This window comes from Megalops cyprinoides, chromosome 3 (genome assembly GCF_013368585.1).
Source record: "Megalops cyprinoides isolate fMegCyp1 chromosome 3, fMegCyp1.pri, whole genome shotgun sequence".
Taxonomy (NCBI): domain Eukaryota; kingdom Metazoa; phylum Chordata; class Actinopteri; order Elopiformes; family Megalopidae; genus Megalops; species Megalops cyprinoides.
In genome coordinates this window covers 5,969,640-5,986,249 of record NC_050585.1, presented here as the reverse complement: position 1 = coordinate 5,986,249, position 16,610 = coordinate 5,969,640, and the positions used below count along the sequence as shown (strand labels likewise).

At 40.5% G+C, this 16,610-nt stretch overlaps 1 protein-coding gene across 1 annotated transcript; it reads right to left on the bottom strand.

The window, feature by feature from the left end:
• Window positions 1-1,787: 1,787 nt before the first annotated feature.
• On the bottom strand, window positions 1,788-6,977 carry ift46 (intraflagellar transport 46 homolog (Chlamydomonas)). Its single transcript, XM_036525125.1, has 12 exons — window positions 6,922-6,977; window positions 6,107-6,203; window positions 5,927-5,991; window positions 5,563-5,702; window positions 5,384-5,458; window positions 5,037-5,130; window positions 4,779-4,907; window positions 4,259-4,377; window positions 3,754-3,820; window positions 3,042-3,102; window positions 2,855-2,940; window positions 1,788-2,177 (listed from the first exon to the last, which is right to left on the bottom strand). Exons 1-12 carry the CDS (start codon window positions 6,943-6,945, stop codon window positions 2,085-2,087), a joined length of 1,050 nt encoding a protein of 349 aa, XP_036381018.1. The 5' UTR covers window positions 6,946-6,977; the 3' UTR covers window positions 1,788-2,084.
• Window positions 6,978-16,610: the final 9,633 nt, after the last annotated feature.

Below are 16,610 nucleotides of genomic sequence, written 5' to 3'. Positions count from 1 at the left end.
CTCTGAAACACATTGGGATGCGAAACAACGCATGCTCTTTTATTCCTGATCAAGTCCCATCAATCAGACCTTCATCTCCTCTCTGATCTCAAGATGTCTGTTCTTCCAGCAGCTCCATGTGTCGTGTCCATCCTGTGTAGCTGACTCCAGGCTTTGGTGCTATGACAGTCCAGCGTGCTGTTCCTCAGGTACCTCCACCACCCCCAGCCTCTCACTCTTCAGGATATTTGGACAGACTCACAAGAGTCACAGCTGGGATCAGTCCAGCAAAGAGCTGCTCTTCAATCAGGGCCTGATTTTTTATCATATTGTTAAGTTTTTAATTAATTTCCTTTATTGTAGGACTGCATTTACGGAAGTGCTATATGTGTGCGCTGGAAGTGCTAAATGCATATTTCTGTATGCAGAAATATACAGTACATGGCCAAAAGTATGTGGACACCCCTCCTAATTATTGAGTTCAGGTGTTTCAGTGACTGACCTCACAAATGCTCTTTTGGCTGAATGGGCACAAATCCCCACAGACACACTCCAAAATCTTGTGGAAAGCCTTCCCAGAAGAGTGGAGGCTGTTATAGCTGCAACACCACATAAATGCCCATGGTTTTGGAATGGGATGTGCGATAAGCTCATATAGGTGTGATGGTCAGGTGTCCACATACTTTTGGCCATACAGTGTAGCTGCAAGCAATGAATTTGGGGGCCAAAGCATAAGCAGGAAAGATTTTAAATGGCAAAACCTAACCGGAGTCAACTGACCTAACTGGAGACAAATTTGCTCAAACTGGTCCAGAGGTTGATGAGACGTGCAGTTTGTCCGGTTCTCAGTGACTGTCAAACAAAATGAGCAACTCTGAGTGTGCATTTTTCAATACACACTCCTAACATCTAAGACAGTGGCACGCTGACTAGGTGCAAACAGACACAAATGTAGCGATGAATGAGATACACACTTGCACACTCTGCACAAATCCTCCAGGCTGACCAGCTTTTTTTGGCCATGTATTTCACTTAGAAATCTTAATAAAATCTGTCCACTGCTCATGTGTAGGACATGTGCATGTGAGCCAGTTTATGAGACGAAGTAGCGTTTTCCAACATGCAATTTGTTTCACCATTTTTCCAAATTGTCAAAGATCCAGTAAAGTAGAACAACTAACATAAACTGACAACCTGTGTCATCACAACCACTCGTAAGAAAGAGTCCACAATCCTACCATATTTTCGATAAATTGTCTGGAATGTTTTATGTCAGAAGCGGCAGCAGGAAATATGAACAGAAGGCCTATGCACCTTTGTTAACTGGTTACTCTACATTCAAATAGACATGTTTAGTCTGAGAGTTTACAATTCTTTACATCCAGACAATATACTCTACCTTAATAATTCATGGGGGTTATAAATACTCATATGTCAGTACACAGTCACGCAATTTGCCAAACTTAAATGGGTTAAAATGTGATTCAGTGATTTAAATAATGGGGCTTACAGAATGAGATACCACACAGGCGTGCTGTAACCAACTGAAACTTCTAGAAATAGACACCCCCTGACACAGGCTTTCTAAAAGTTGTTTTAACCTATTGAAGATTTAATCTATTCATTAGAAGTCAGATTAGAACAGTCAGACCTCAAATGTGGAAAAAGTTGTTTAATTAATGAAAAGTATATCTTTTATTGCCATCTTAAAAACTTAAAAACTAGGCATATATGTCTGATGTCTGACAAGTCTGATACACTTGAAGACCACGAAAATATGATAAATAATAGTCTCACAGAACAGAGCGAATAAGGGAGAATAAAGCAGAATATTACACTGATATTTTTATGAGAAAGGACCAACAATTAGAAGAGTCTTCAGGATATGTAAGAATATTGGTGTTGCTTTTCTATAAAGCTCTTGTGCATCGATGGCCCGGTTCCCCCTCCATCTTCCATGCTTGTCCATCAAACCCCAGTGTCTGACACACAACACATCTGTTGGTAGTGCATCCGTTAGCAGAATGGACTGACCCCACCCTGCAGGGGCTGTGTGTTCCGCACGGTGCAGTGAGTGGGGGGGTTGGGCAGGCACGGCCCCCTTCTCAGTCGAGCGTCAGTGTCTCCGGTTCCCCCGTGCCCGAGCGGGGCGCTGACGGCGTGTCAGACTTCTGGCCCTCCGCCAAGGCTTTGAAGTGCTGCAAGAGGGAAACAGCGTTGTACCATCATAGACCATCATAGAGCGGAACGAAAGTAAGACACTCCCACGTTACTGGTATATCTTAGGCCCAAACTTGGCTGTTTTTTTTTTTTTTTTTCCCTATCTGCTCGATTATGTTGAACATTATTAGTCACAGGTCTCTATAGGTAAGGATGAAATATCACCCTTAACCACAAGTGCCTACATCGTAACCGCTCTTCCAAGCATGCATATGCATGTGCATGATGAATGCCCACGATGCATGCCTTTTGCCCTTCCGGCTGTTCTCTGCATTAAGCCTGCTGTACGCCTTTGGACTTCTTGCAAGACGTTAAACAGTGCCAACAATGAAATAAAAACTGGGGGAGAAAAGTGAATCAAATGGAAAAAACCAAGCAATTAATCTGAACTTGTGCCATTTGGAGTTATCTTCATTTGCTGTACAATTCAATTCATTAAATGTATAAATGTCAAATAAAACACTGTTCTTCTGATCTGTTCATCGTATTAGTTATGTATTCCCTTTGAGTTCAAATGTGCCATTTTTTTAATGTTTTGAAATTTAACATAGAAAAGAGAATCTATGTAGCATAATAATGAGCAATATTTTTATAACAAAATAAAGAGCAAAGTCTGTGAAGTGTAGAATGTGTGCTTAAAGACTGTAGACAGCACCTGTGAGTTTTTGAATTCAGAATAGAGGGTGAACAGCACATGGAGGGAGTGAATTCGACTCTTATAGACAGGGATGTCCAAGATGCCTATGAAAAAAACAACACGTCAACTGTCAGAGGTGTGACAAGTAGAAAGCAACAAAAAAGCCTGCCTTTCTCAACAAAAGCAACACCACTGTGCAACTCACCACAGATGATGTCAATGTACTCTCCCAAGTCACAGTTTATGTCCGCTGTGGGCAAGCTCACCTAGATAAACAGGCACACAATGAGAGATGCAGAGCGAGATAAGGAGTGACAAAAGACAAGAGAAGAGAAAGTGTAAGAGAGGTAGCGAGAGGGTGATAGAAAGAGAGAAAAGAGATAGTTATGGAGGGAATAAGATTTCTTTCCTCTTTATGAGGAAAAGTAACTCATTAAGCGCACATCCTTCTCAAAAGTACTGTGTGTACTATAAGTCATAACAGTGAATGCGATACTGAAACCAAGGTGAGGGTATATCATACGTATTAATAGAGACACAACAGTGAAGTAAATAAATGACACACACTATAAAAATAGTGAGAGCAAATAATCTTGTTTAAGGGAGAATACTGTGGTAGATGAGGAAAAGTAATAATATGAGACCACCAGGTTTTCATTCTGACAGGCATTTCCTTCTATAGTGGGGATACTGAGCAAGACAATATCTACATGAGTGAGGGGACAGAGGAATCAGTCAGCAGAAATCTAGGGCCAAGGGGAAATATAACAGGAAAGGTTAAAACACTGGTAACTGCAAAGAGAAGAAGGTTAGAAATGGAAGAAAATATCAAACTACAACAAAAATGTCATTATACAAAACAAGCAACACACAGATGAACAGATGTCTATATAGGAAGGATCTGAGGATCATCTTACTTTCCCAAGCAGCTCCTCAAATTCAGGGGGCCATTCTTGCATCAGAGTGTCAATGTCAGGCATGGGCCTGAAGGAAGGACAAACATTTCATTCATAAATCAAATATTTCAGTGCATAAACAAACACAACATAGCACTATGAACTTTACTATTGCACTACATTATTGTTCTGCAGGAACCTTTATCTTGTATGTCTGGCATTTTTACATATTATCCATTTATACACTGGGATATTTACTGAAACATTTCAGACACATTTAGGGGTTCAATAAACTCACTCAGTTCAGAGCAGCATGCCATACTAGTCAAATACAATGTTAGAGACCCAAAAAGCAATACCATTTTTATCTGTGCTAAACAAGCACCTGTTGCGCTTCAGCATGATGCCTGAAGACAACTTACATCAAAATACGTCCCTGTTTTTTGAGCAGCACCACTCTGTTGATCAAAAAATCTGTGAGCACCTGTTCACTGGTTTTGGAGCCCTTGCGTCGGGCAGCACTTGCCTGGTGTAGTGTACGGTGGCAGGGGGCTTGGAGCGGTGTAACTCTCCGATGCTCTCGATCCAGTTATCGATTGCTTTCGGGTTTTTCTCCGGGTTCTCCAGACTTTTCACTTTCACCTCCTGAGGGGCCAAAGGGCGACAGACGGACGGTGACTTTCCCCAGTAGGTAACGCAGAATTAAGCCGTTATTATCTGGGACTGAGACATTAGGTTCAGTCAATCAATCTGTATTTCACTCTTCGCATTTTTTGCATCTATGATTAAATAAATTAAGTTTTACAAATCTTTGCATCAGCTTTACTTTTCTGATGAGATGTTTTAGTCCCAGATAATAATAGTGTTCAGATCTAATTCTGTGTCCTAACTTCTTTCCCTAGACCAATGCAGCTGTTGTAAATTTGGATTTTAGCATCTGTTCAGAGGAGCAGTATTGATTACTTGCCTACTGTTTTTTCAGTGGGTATGGTGCCTTTTTACACTCCCTTATCTAATTAGTATATGCTGTGTAAAGTCAAACCTACCGTGACGTTGTGCTGCTTGCTGTTCTCTGAGAGCCACAGAGACAGCACAGTCGGGTCTGACTGTTTGGTGCAGGGCTCGTCCAGAACCAGCAGACCCAGGTTGTCCAGTTTGCCATCTGGCCGAGGAACCTGCAGTTCACAATTACCAACACATGCTGCAGAATAAGTGTGCACTCACAGTCAAACCAGCGCACTGCTTTAGCTCTGAACTTGTCAGAGTCTACATATTCAGTTTTAAGCAAACGCTTGGAGGCTGACCTTGAGGAAGGCGTCAATGTCACCCACTGCAGGGATGAAGTCAGGAATGAATGGTTTCAGCTTGTGGTCAAGCTCAATAGTCTGTGGAGTGTACCTACAAGTGAAATCCAGCACTCTAGTATCAGTGAACTTGATCTTTCACAATAACGAAACTATTTGACAATTCAGTTGGAAACTGAAGAACTGTTGTAGAAAGTGTGTACAAGTGTTATATAAATGGAAAAACAATCTGAATCGCAGTGGAAGATTCTCGCCTCAATATAGGCTGAAACACTTTCACAATTTTCCATATGACTCATTGTGAGCTGTGCTGCACTCGGCCTGGCTCTGCAGTGAGCCTCACTCACCGTGTGATGTACTGGAACAGCTCTTTGATCTCAGCAGTCACAGGAAGGTGCTCATAATCTGCGGGGTCATAAGCCCTGTAATGAGGTACACACAGCCCACCTTAAACTCAGCTATGCACTCAGCTACCAGCTCAGTTCTGCCCTCCAGAAGCAGGTATTGTTATCACACCGTTTCTCACCCTTCAGGGGCAGACCCAGGCTCCCCTTCGTCTTCGTCAGACTCTGTCTCATCAGAATCGTCGTCGTCATCATCCTCCTCATCTTCTTCATTCTCACTCAAGCCCTGTTGTGGGGCTGGCTGGGAATCTTTCTTTCTGGGCTGCCAGACAATGACATACCCTCCGTTATTTAAACAAGCCTCTCTAAAACATATTATAACCCTGAGCAAAAAAAGGAAAAACTAACCTGTTATTCGACTCCCACATATTGTTGACAATGAATTATTATTTGTTCATACTTTCACAATTTTTTTGCAAGAAATAGGTAGCCATATTATATTAGACAAATTTCACTTAGGTTTACTGTATTTATAACTTTACACACCTTGCTATCCTCATCACTGCTGTTGTTGGCCATGGCGCGTTGCTGCCTCCTAGACTTTCGAGATACTGTAATGGAAACAGCATCGAAGAACATTTACCATGGCTTGGCTTGCAAGGCGTGCGATTCCATCGACGGATAGTGTTGCAAATATATGTAAATATTGCTAGGTAGCTTGCAGACCTGTCTGCCGAGGAGTTGGAGTGTACACACTGGCGACCTCTTCCGAATCATTCACCTCCAAGCTTTCGTCGTAGGGCTGGTTAGTGATCAGCTTGGTCTGATGTAAGCATCGACAAAAGGAGCACAGAACTTATCATCTCGCTAAATAGTAGCAGGCGTAAAGCTTGGTAATATGTAATTCACATCTAGCTAGCTATGTAGTCAGTCAAGCTTGGTGTTGACTGTCGTTCTTTAACGTTAACTAGTTCACCAAAGGTAGTTTTGGAATCACAAACTATGGAGAAAATAACTGTCCAGCTATTCTAGCAAGCTAACGTTAACTCACTGACGTTAAATGGTCATATTTAGCTCTTCTGGCTATTTACAACGAATTAACCTACGAAGCTAAAAATAGATAGGAAGCATAAGGTAAAACCAGTAAGACTCACAAAATTATTTATGATTAGCTTAGTACTGCTTAGCTAGCTGACTACAGACATAAAGATACTGCACCGGCTATCTGGATAATATGCAGACACTAGAAATACAGCAAATACGTACCTACCTAACTTCGCTTAGCTAGCTGTGTATGTGTCATCTGTTAATAACATTAACGTTACTTAATGTTAATGGTCTAATAACGTTAGCCAGCTCAGCTAGCTAACTAGCTGGCAAGGCTATATTTTGAGACAAGACATAAAACAACAATACATGACGTTAGATAGCTAGCAACATATCTCAAACATGAGTGTGTGACTGGTAAAAAGGGACGTGTTTTCAACTAGGTGCTTACCGATGCACGATATGCCTATAGTTATAATATTTAGCTAGCTTACCTTTTGTCGTTCAGCTCTCTCCATGAACGCGAAGGTGTTTACCGTCGTCACCCGTGGAGACCAAATCTCGCGATACCGTCAACCGAGTGCTCGGGTTTTCACACTTCATCCATGGACGTGTTTTACGCCATTTTACGCCACGGCATCTGTAAGGCCATTAGCATAGACCGTATACTCGTGGTTAAGTGATGTTCCGCATTCTTGTCTTCTGCACTGATTCTCTTTTCAACACTCGGAACAAAGACAAAGCACGGAGTGAAATGAAAACTTGTGCCCATTTCAAAGTCAGAAATTGAGCAGGTGCCAAGGTAACTTTGCCAAATGTCATCTTATGGCAGGGACTTGTCATGAGGATGTGAGTGATGTGTGTGAGTCAGAGCATGTCAGAGAGGAAAAGCAGTGTTTACATTTCTGTGTTGCTATAACACCAGTCTTTCAAATTCACCATATTTTGGCCACCCTTCTGTGTCTCTATCGCAGAACTCATGCATTATAAATCAGCAGAATATATTCCACTCGAGAGAAAAAATGACATTTTCCTTCCCCTTGTCCTTCTTTAGCTCCATCCTCATCACCAATATTTCTTCTGGAGCATTTGGCAATTTAGCAGAATTTTTTCTTCTGTTCCTCCCAGTTGTGCTGTTCCTCTGAATATTTCTTGGCGACTGCAGCCTCCCCAGCGTTCTCCTATTGCCCAGCAATTATTTTGGTTTGGTGATTTTATGCAGTTTTGAATTTGACATTTTCAGTCCCTGCCATCTGTATTTTTTCCCAGTTTTAGCTATTACACTACCCATCCTGTTTGTGGTGACCTGATGTTCCTTCTCCTCCAGCTGTTGTTGGAGCAGCATATGCTTCCTCCACAGCTACAGTAGCTGCTGCTGCACAGCCTCTAGCCAAGTCTTGGCCTTGCTGGCCTGCTTGCCTGCAACAAGCATCGCTGCATATACAAAAATGGTTGTCTTATGAGATAAGTAAATGGCAATGGCTCTTTTCATGTGAGTATGGTAGCCTATCGGCAGCTTGTGTTATCAGGAATCATGCATACTGCAATGTGTACAGTGTAGCGCTGCAAGCTATAGCTTGATGACTCATGGAATACTGAAAGAAAGCAACAAGTCACTTCAATCATGGTTTACAGGCAGCGACAGTATTATGGATGTTCATTTAAGATACCGTCCAGGATGACTGGATTCTGATATTCCCTAGATTCTTAAAAGCAGAGTTTCAAATGAAGATGTTAAACAGACCTTCATGTTATAAAGAGTGTTTATCATTTTTCTGAGAAATGTCTTTAGCTGAGTATGTCAAATATGGAAAGAAATGTATCTGAAATGTGTAAAATTTTATATAGTCCTTTATTAAATAAAATAATATGGTTTACATCAAAATTTTAATGTTTATGTTTAATGTTCCCATTCAAACTACTGGAGCAGTGATAGCTACAGTGGATATAAAAATTTCAGACTTTTTCCATCTGTAATGTGATCTTCCAACAAACAAAAATCCAGAGAAAAAACAAATCGTTTATTATTAGGAACATTTTACATAAAAAAAACTACAACACCCTGATTGCATAAGTCTGCACACCCTTTCATAACCGGGGCTCTAGCTGTGTTCAAAGTTAACCAATCACATCCAAAATCATGCCTGTAGGTAGTGAAGAATAATGGTGATTATTTAGTGATTATTTCCCTCACTATTTACCTTAGTTAGTAAGCAGTATAATGATTAGTCTGGTATAATTAGTATAAACAGTATAATGGTGATTGTGTTTATGTAGCTTTTAGAGTGATCATATAATCAGGTTATGTAACACAGTCCAGATTACCAATGTGATGCTGCTATGTGGAACTAATCACACCCACATGCACACTGTGCTTGTGTGTACGTGGTGCAGGCCCACTAGCTGAGAGGCCCATAATTTCATACACTTGTTATTAGTTTGATCACATCATGTTTAATAACTTAAGAATGCTGAGACAATTTAAAGCCATATTACCTCATACCTTTGGAGTGTCTCATTATTTTCCTGGGTGATATAGGTGCACATCATTTGGTGGTACCACTCGGTTGTACCCCATAACCTACTCTCCCACTCTGCCTCACCTGTCAAGGTTTGTGACAGAGAGGAATTGGGTCAGTGTGTGCTCACTATCAATCCAAGGATACCTTTTGAAGCAATGTTTTTCCAATTAGTCTCCAGGCCATGCAAGGTTGAGCAAAATCAAATATCCTACAAGGCCTATGTAAACAGTTCTAACTATTTAGGTTGCTGTTGGGTTGTCTTCGGGGGGAGATGGGTTAGAAACGGGACCACAAGAGGGTTGAGGAGTGTGTAAGGTGTGAGACTGTAAGCGTAAGACTTTGTGAGTCTAACATCTGAAACTTTGCTGAGCCGACCATCGCCTGTGAAGCCTTGCTGTATTGAAGACCATTTCTTCTCTCCTCCAACTGAGGTCCAGTTTTATTAGTTAGCTTGCAAGTACATCAAATTGAATCAATTTCACCAAATTCCTACAGTAGATAGCATACACCTGCCAATGAAAGTGATTCTGATTAAACCCAGATTAAAGTCAGATGTTGCTGTAGGATTTGCTTGAGTGTTTGGGGTTGCATCCTACTGGGAGAGCCATGGTCCGCAAAGAGTTGCTAAAGAAACTGTGAGAGCTAATTTTTGAAAAGTACCAATCAGGAGAGGGGTATAAAAGAATATCGAAGGCACTGGATGTACCATGGAGCACTGTCAAAAACATCATCAATAAGTGGAGAAAATGTGGCACCACAGAGACATTGCAAAGATCAGGACAACCCTCCAAAGTTGATGAGAGGATACAGCAACACTGAAGGAGCTACAGGAATTTCTGGCAGGTACTGCATGGTCACTCTTTGCATGTGACCACCATTTCTCCTATTCTGCACATGTCTGGGCTATGGAGTAGGGTGGCAAGACAGAAACCCTTTCTTACAAAAAGGAACATCCAATTATGCCAAAAGATTCATTCAGTCACCCCAGATCACGGGGGAAAATGTGCTATAGTCTGACGAGACAAAGGTTGAACTTTTCGGCCTAAATTGTAAAAGATATATTTGGCACAAAGCCAATAAATCTCATCATCCAAGGAACACCACACCAACTTTGAAACATGGTGGTATCATCATGCTTTGGGGCTGCTTCTCTTCATCTGGGTCAGGGGATCTTGTCTAGATAGATGGGATAATGAATAGCTCCAAATATCAAGATATTTTGGCACAAATCCTGCTGGCCTCTATCAGAAAGCTGAAGATGAAGAGGAATTTCACACTGCAACATGACAATAACCCAAATCACACATCCAAGTTGACCAAGGCCTGGCTTCAGAAAAGGAAAATCAAAGTCTTGGAATGGTCCAGTCAGAGCCCAGACCTCAGTCCCATCGAAAACCTGTGGAATGACCTAAAGAGAGCTGTATACAGGAGACCCCCTTGTAATTTGAAGGAACTTGAACTTTTTTGCAAAGAAGAGTGGGATAAAAATCCAAAGTCTAGATGTACAAAGTTAACAGAGACTTATTCACAAAGACTTGCTGCTGTAATAAATGCAAAAGGTGCTTCCGCAAAGTATTAGTTTTTGTTTGTTGGAAGATCACATTACAGATGGAAAAAGTCTGACATTTACATTGTTATTATTTCTGTCTTTACATTTCAAAAACCTGCAATTTCATAAGGGTGTGTAGACTTTTTTTATCCACTGTATATTGGCAAGTGCAGTCAGTGTCCTTAACTAAATTAAAATTTTAAATAATATGAAAAATAATTGTTAATAGACCTCTCCTACAAACATAATAAACACAGACATTCATTTCACATTTATGTACATGCAATTGTGGTGACTTTTAAAGTATTAAGAACATAGAGGTGCAAAACATTATTTTAATGGAATTGTAATCTACTCATATTCATGAATGTATATACATCTGTACACATACCTCATGAATGGTTAGCCAAAGTGTCAAAGTTCAGTTTTACAGGTAGCATTGACAATGCAGCAGTGAATTTTCAGTATGGTCCCATGTAACATTAAACATAATCAAATAAATGGAATAGTAGTGCTGTTTTGTAAGGTTTGTATAAATTACATACAACCCAGATTTTGTAATATTATACCTCAAAACCTGTCACAGAGTTGTTTTGGCATTTTTAATTGTCCTTTTTTCCTTAGTGTAAAGCAGATGTGACAATGAAGAAAAACTACGCATGTGCTGTGTATTATACTTCCGTTCCTTTTCTTTGAAGAACACCTTTCTTGCAGCAGACCAGAACTATCTGTGGCAATTGCATTGCAAATCACATTTCACAATGACATGAAACACAAAAACATCTCGTGGTACTGATGAAACTGAATGAGATCATAGCTATGAAGACAGACTTTGCAAAGAGCACAGATGGAAATTTTGCTGTAGGGACTTTCCAGTGGACCATACACTTTATTGTACTGTACAAATTACTGTCCTCCTTAAATATAAATCAAAGCAGAATCATAATGCTGTTTCAATGGGTAAGAATTGTTTGGGTCTACTGCTCAAAACTGTGTTGCTCTGTAGTTTTGTACAGGCTGCTCCCTGAAAAGACACTTTTTTTCTTCCATCTCAAAAGCATATAAGCTGCTTCTTCTGGTGATGTCATCCCAGCTCTAAGAAAAAAAGGAAGAGGGCAGGTCATTACTAAAGCAGTAGCTCACATGCTTGCATGAGTGGTAGTGGCTCTGCATGCTCCTGTGTGTATAATCTGGGTTAGATAAAGGCCAGGCGAGGAGCGTAGGAGGTAGCTAATGCGAGTGGACCACTGACCCCTTGCGTGGACTGTCTGATAAACAAAAGGCCATGGTGTCTCTCTCACCCTGCACTGATGCAGCTGCTCCTCTACCTGCTCTTACCCGTGATGCATACAGGTCAGTCTACTGCTAATTACAACATCCCACAAGCCCACAGGCTGTTTCCCGTTACTGGTTCTGCAACAAGCTTTACCTGATTAGAAGAAAGCTGTCAGTGCTCCGCCTCCTTAGCTGTCGTGCTTTTGTTTTCCTTGTGTTTTTCCTGCCCCGCTCCCCGCCCGGTCTCCGCCCGCCTGATTGCCTGCACACCTGCTTTCCAGCCCCCCGTCAGCCTTGCCCTATATGTTCCCTGCTTTTCCCTGTCCTGTTGCTAGTTCGTCACAGTGTTTTTCTCCTGTTTCGTCCCCGGCGTTTGCTTTATGCTTCTGTCTGCCTGTTTCCCGTTTTTCGACCCTGCTTGTACCCTGACCTCGTTTTTGCCTGCCTCCTTGCCTCGTTCGCTTGCTTGCCTGCCTGTCCGGTTCCCCGACCTTGCCTGCTCCGATTTCCCGATCCTCGCTCTGTCCACGGACTGTCTCCCGGTTTTCGACCCTGCTTGTTTTCGGATTAGCGATCTGCCTGACGATTCCGTTAAAGACGCTTGGAACCCGAAGCTCCCGTGGTCCGCGCCTGAGTCCCTGCCTGAGCCCCGACAAAAGCAGTTATTGAATGTGAAAAATGTTTTTTTTATTAATTTAGCATGTTATACTGCAGTTTATCCTGTCCAGGGTCCAATTTCAATTTAAACTGAAATTCATTCACTCATGAAATGGAGAATTTATCATGAATTGGAATTTCAAGAATCTTCAGTCTCTGGAATTGGAATTGAATTAAAATGTAGACATTTAAAGCATGAATTTAATTAGAATTGTGCATATTACATACGTTTGATTTAGAACTGGCATTTTTTAGTCAATGAAATTCATGGAATTAATGCCCTTTGTATTTAAATTTGACAGCACAATGTTGTAAATCATAGCTGGACTGCTTGAAGTGACATTGCATGCACAGTATGCAGTACTTCTAATCAAAATAAAAATCTAAACAAAACAACTGTTTGTATTTGTGGCTTCAATCAAATTCTGTTTCTTCCATATATGCCCTCCCAGGGTGAATAGTTAACATCTTCTCAATGCATGTAGATGCCTTTCTGTCAATAAATCTTTTTTTATTATTATTGTGCATTTTACTGTCAAAATTTGTCACAAAGTACTGAACATGTAGCACAATGCATTTTGTAGAGAAATTAAAAAACAGACAGTAAGGACGAATTAGGAAAAAAAAAAAATATATATATATTTTCCAACCTCTGGAAAAGGTGGCTGAGAGACTCTTGTGAAAGAGTGAAACCCAAAGAGTGAAAAAGGTATCAGTTTGCATGAATGACCAGTGGAAGATGCAGGAGTGCAGCCACCAAAAATGCCTCTGTTAAATTTTCAACATATGTAAGACATAAGGCATGTGTTCTAGAGGATTCCAATTGACTTATTTTCCACATTTGACCAAGCCAGCTCTCAAGTATCTGGGCACACCAATGTCCTCGGCACTTGTTGGGTGACTGCTTAGTGATTTCAGACCTGACTATTCTCATTATATCAATTATGTCCTGAACATTGCAACTTGTGTAATGTTACATTTCCAGATGTGATGCTTAACAGATAAAATAATCTGTGAAATTAACACTGTGTCTCTATTGTTTGCTGCAGGTCTAAGCATGGCAACTTGTCTAGCTTTGGAACCTATCATTGCATTTCCATGTTAGTAAATTTAATACATTTTAGACATTTTAGATCAATTTTGTAAAAGATAATGGAAGTATTTGTGGATTCTGGAAACCGAGGAAAGTGAATTGTTTAAGAGCTAGGGAACTGAATTGACAGAATTGTTTTAGAATGGAATTCAGAAATGCATTTTTGCTTGACTAAAAATTGGAATTGAGAGTAACTGAATTTACTCTGGATTAAGACTAGAATTGAAAAGTCTGGAATTGGAAATTAATCAGTTGAATTTATGGGGAGAAGGAACTTAATTGAATTGATTTTTTAAAAATTGACCACAACTCTGACAGTATCAGTTTTTATATGGTTTGCTGCCATTAAATGACAAATAGAAATGAAGAATCTCATTGTCATATATGAAGAGGACATTGATTAAGGACAAGAAAGGTTATGAAAGTACAATGAGGGGTGGGAGAAAATCATTTTAGTATTTCATCTATTCATCCAGCAGAGATGCCTGTGTCCCAGTGTACGTTCAATATGTTAAATAAAAGGATTATAAGTGTGGTAAATTATACCATATAGCAGGCGTATAATCACCATGTCACAGATTTTTTTTAAGATGATGCATGTCTTTATTTTATGTACACCTTATATACACATTTTTTGTCCAGATATATCCATTCCAGTTTCATTTTATTTTCGTGTTTCTTGGGTTTCTCATTTAATTGGGCTTACAATAAATTTGCCCAGACCAGCACTTCATAGGCCAAACTAGGCTTAATTTTGTTTTTCATTTTGTATGCTGGCCAGCATTTTCTAGCTATTACATATTATAACTTTTATAACATTCTTATGTATTTATATTTATATTTACACATATTTAATCATTTCATATTAAAGGAAGAACAACAAAAAAGAACATACCTATAGCTGATGATATGTTTTTTGTTTATTAATTTGCCAGTTTATGAAACTGTAATGTTCTAGCTGTAATGTAATGTTCTATCTGTAATGTTGCCTGGTTTCCACTCAAGTGCCCAGATAATTACTTGTATAAATATGAGGTGCCTTTTTAAAAATGTATATGCCATAAAAATGTCAAAAAACATCATGTCTCAAGAAACCTTGAATGTGTAAAATTGCTGTACTTTCTGCAAATGAAAGACATTGCATCAAGGCAGTTCGGTAACAACTGGGAAAGAGAAGTGAACAACTGAGAAATGTCCTTTATTGTCCTTATGATTGCAATGTAATTTCATTGTTAACAATTGTTAAAAACCCTTGCACTGTAGATGTGTCTGCATGCATTTCTGACCAGCACAACTTTACAGCGAAGTTCTCTCTTGCAGTCAGGAGCATGCCTGTACTGGGGAGAAGAGTTTTTGCAGAATTGCACAAACGGGCAGTGCTGAGTCCAGAATATCCTCATGAAGATGAAAATAACCCTGTCACTAAAGTGGAATGGAGGATGCCGCTCATCACAGTGTCCATGAACCACACTCTCATGGTGCTGGTGTTGAAGTGTGAGGCTGAAGAGGGAACAGAATCCTATAACTGGCTGAAAAGTGGCCAGAGCCTACCTGAAGATGAGAGACATTCTCTCAGAGAGGAGAACACTGCTTTGCAGGTGAACAACCTGACCAGCACAGACTGTGTGAACTACACGTGTGTTGCAGCCAATGACCTGGGCAGGACAGAGGAGCACTTCCATCTGACTGGTGAGTCAATGGACGGGGTGGGACTAAAGCAATCAACGTTATATGAATTAGTCCTTGGTGCTAATACAATAAGGGAATTTATCTCTGAGGAAATATTGCAATATATGCAGTTATTCAGTTTAATGGAAAGGCGTTAAAGCTTTTTTTTATCAAATATAAACTGCTGTTACTTTTCTGAAACCTTATAAAACATTAATACTAATTTATATTATTTATACTAATTCAATTTTTGTCTTCACTGAAGTTTATTTGAATATTGTACAGGAAATGAAAAACCATTTGCTGCAACCAAGTTAAGGACAAAGTGTGGGTTTTGTTACAAAAGGTTAAAGGGTTACTACATCTCTAAATGAAACTACTTTTCTACAGTATCAGGGTTGGCCACTCTGAACCCAAGTTTTACAAGTTATTCCTTGATCATTTTATAAGTTTGTAACGCTCTACCTTTGAGAAAGTATTGCAAAAATGGTTGCCATTCAATCTAACTGCTTACTGCTTACTGCTTACTGCTAACTAACTTTATTAGGAAATACAAGCAGATGTTACTTTTCACAAATAAAAAAAAAACATTTTCCATTGTTACAGCAGTTATTATGCTTACTGCTAACTGCTAACTAACTTTATTAGGAAATACAAGCAGATGTTACTTTTCACAAATAAAAAAAAACATTTTCCATTGTTACAGCAGTTATTATGCTCCCTGACATTCATTTAAAATATTGTGTAGGAAAAGAGGGGTCCTGGCCTCAGCAAATGACTGGGAGATGCGGGCAGACCTGAAGAAGCAGCTCAAATTCCCAGAGGAGATAGCACACACTAGCCTCAGACCAGATATTGTCCTCTGGTCTAAAGGTACCAAGCAGGTGGTGCTCATAGAGCTAACAGTACCCTGGGAAGAGAGGATGGAGGAGGCACGTGAGCGCAAGCTCAAAAAATATCAAACCCTCATCCTCGAGAGCCAACAAAGCAGATGGAAGGCCTGGAATCTACCAGTAGAGGTCGGCTGTAGAGGTTTTGGTGGACAGTCACTCTGGAGAACCCTTGGGCTGCTGGGGATTGAAGGGATGGCCAGGAAACGGCTGGTAGGCAATGTCACCAAACAGGCAGAATTAGCATCTCGTTGGATCTGGTTGCAGCGGGAGGTGCGGTGGCAGAGCCAACCAGTTGAAGGACTAGCAACAGCATAGAGTTGGGTGGTGGTCAGCGGGGGTAGAGCCAGGATGCTGAATCTGCTGTCGAGCCCTCCCAAGGTGTCGTGGGCTTAAATCGACGAAACACCAAGGAAGGGGTGTGCCCACCTGACGACCTGCTGTAGCCACCCAACTCTTGTCCAGCTGAGAGATGTAGCCAAGCCCAGACCAGGCTCAGGGAGAAGGACGGTGATTGAAGGAGGAGAGA

Excerpts from the sequence above, each read along its gene's own strand:
- ift46 (XM_036525125.1), bottom strand. The coding sequence starts at position 6,945 with ATGGAGAGAGCTGAACGACAAAAG. Across the intron at positions 6,204-6,921 it reads AGAGAGCTGAACGACAAAAG|ACCAAGCTGATCACTAACCA; the intron begins GTAAGCTAGCTA and ends TGCTTACATCAG. Across the intron at positions 4,908-5,036 it reads ACATTGACGCCTTCCTCAAG|GTTCCTCGGCCAGATGGCAA; the intron begins GTCAGCCTCCAA and ends TGTGAACTGCAG.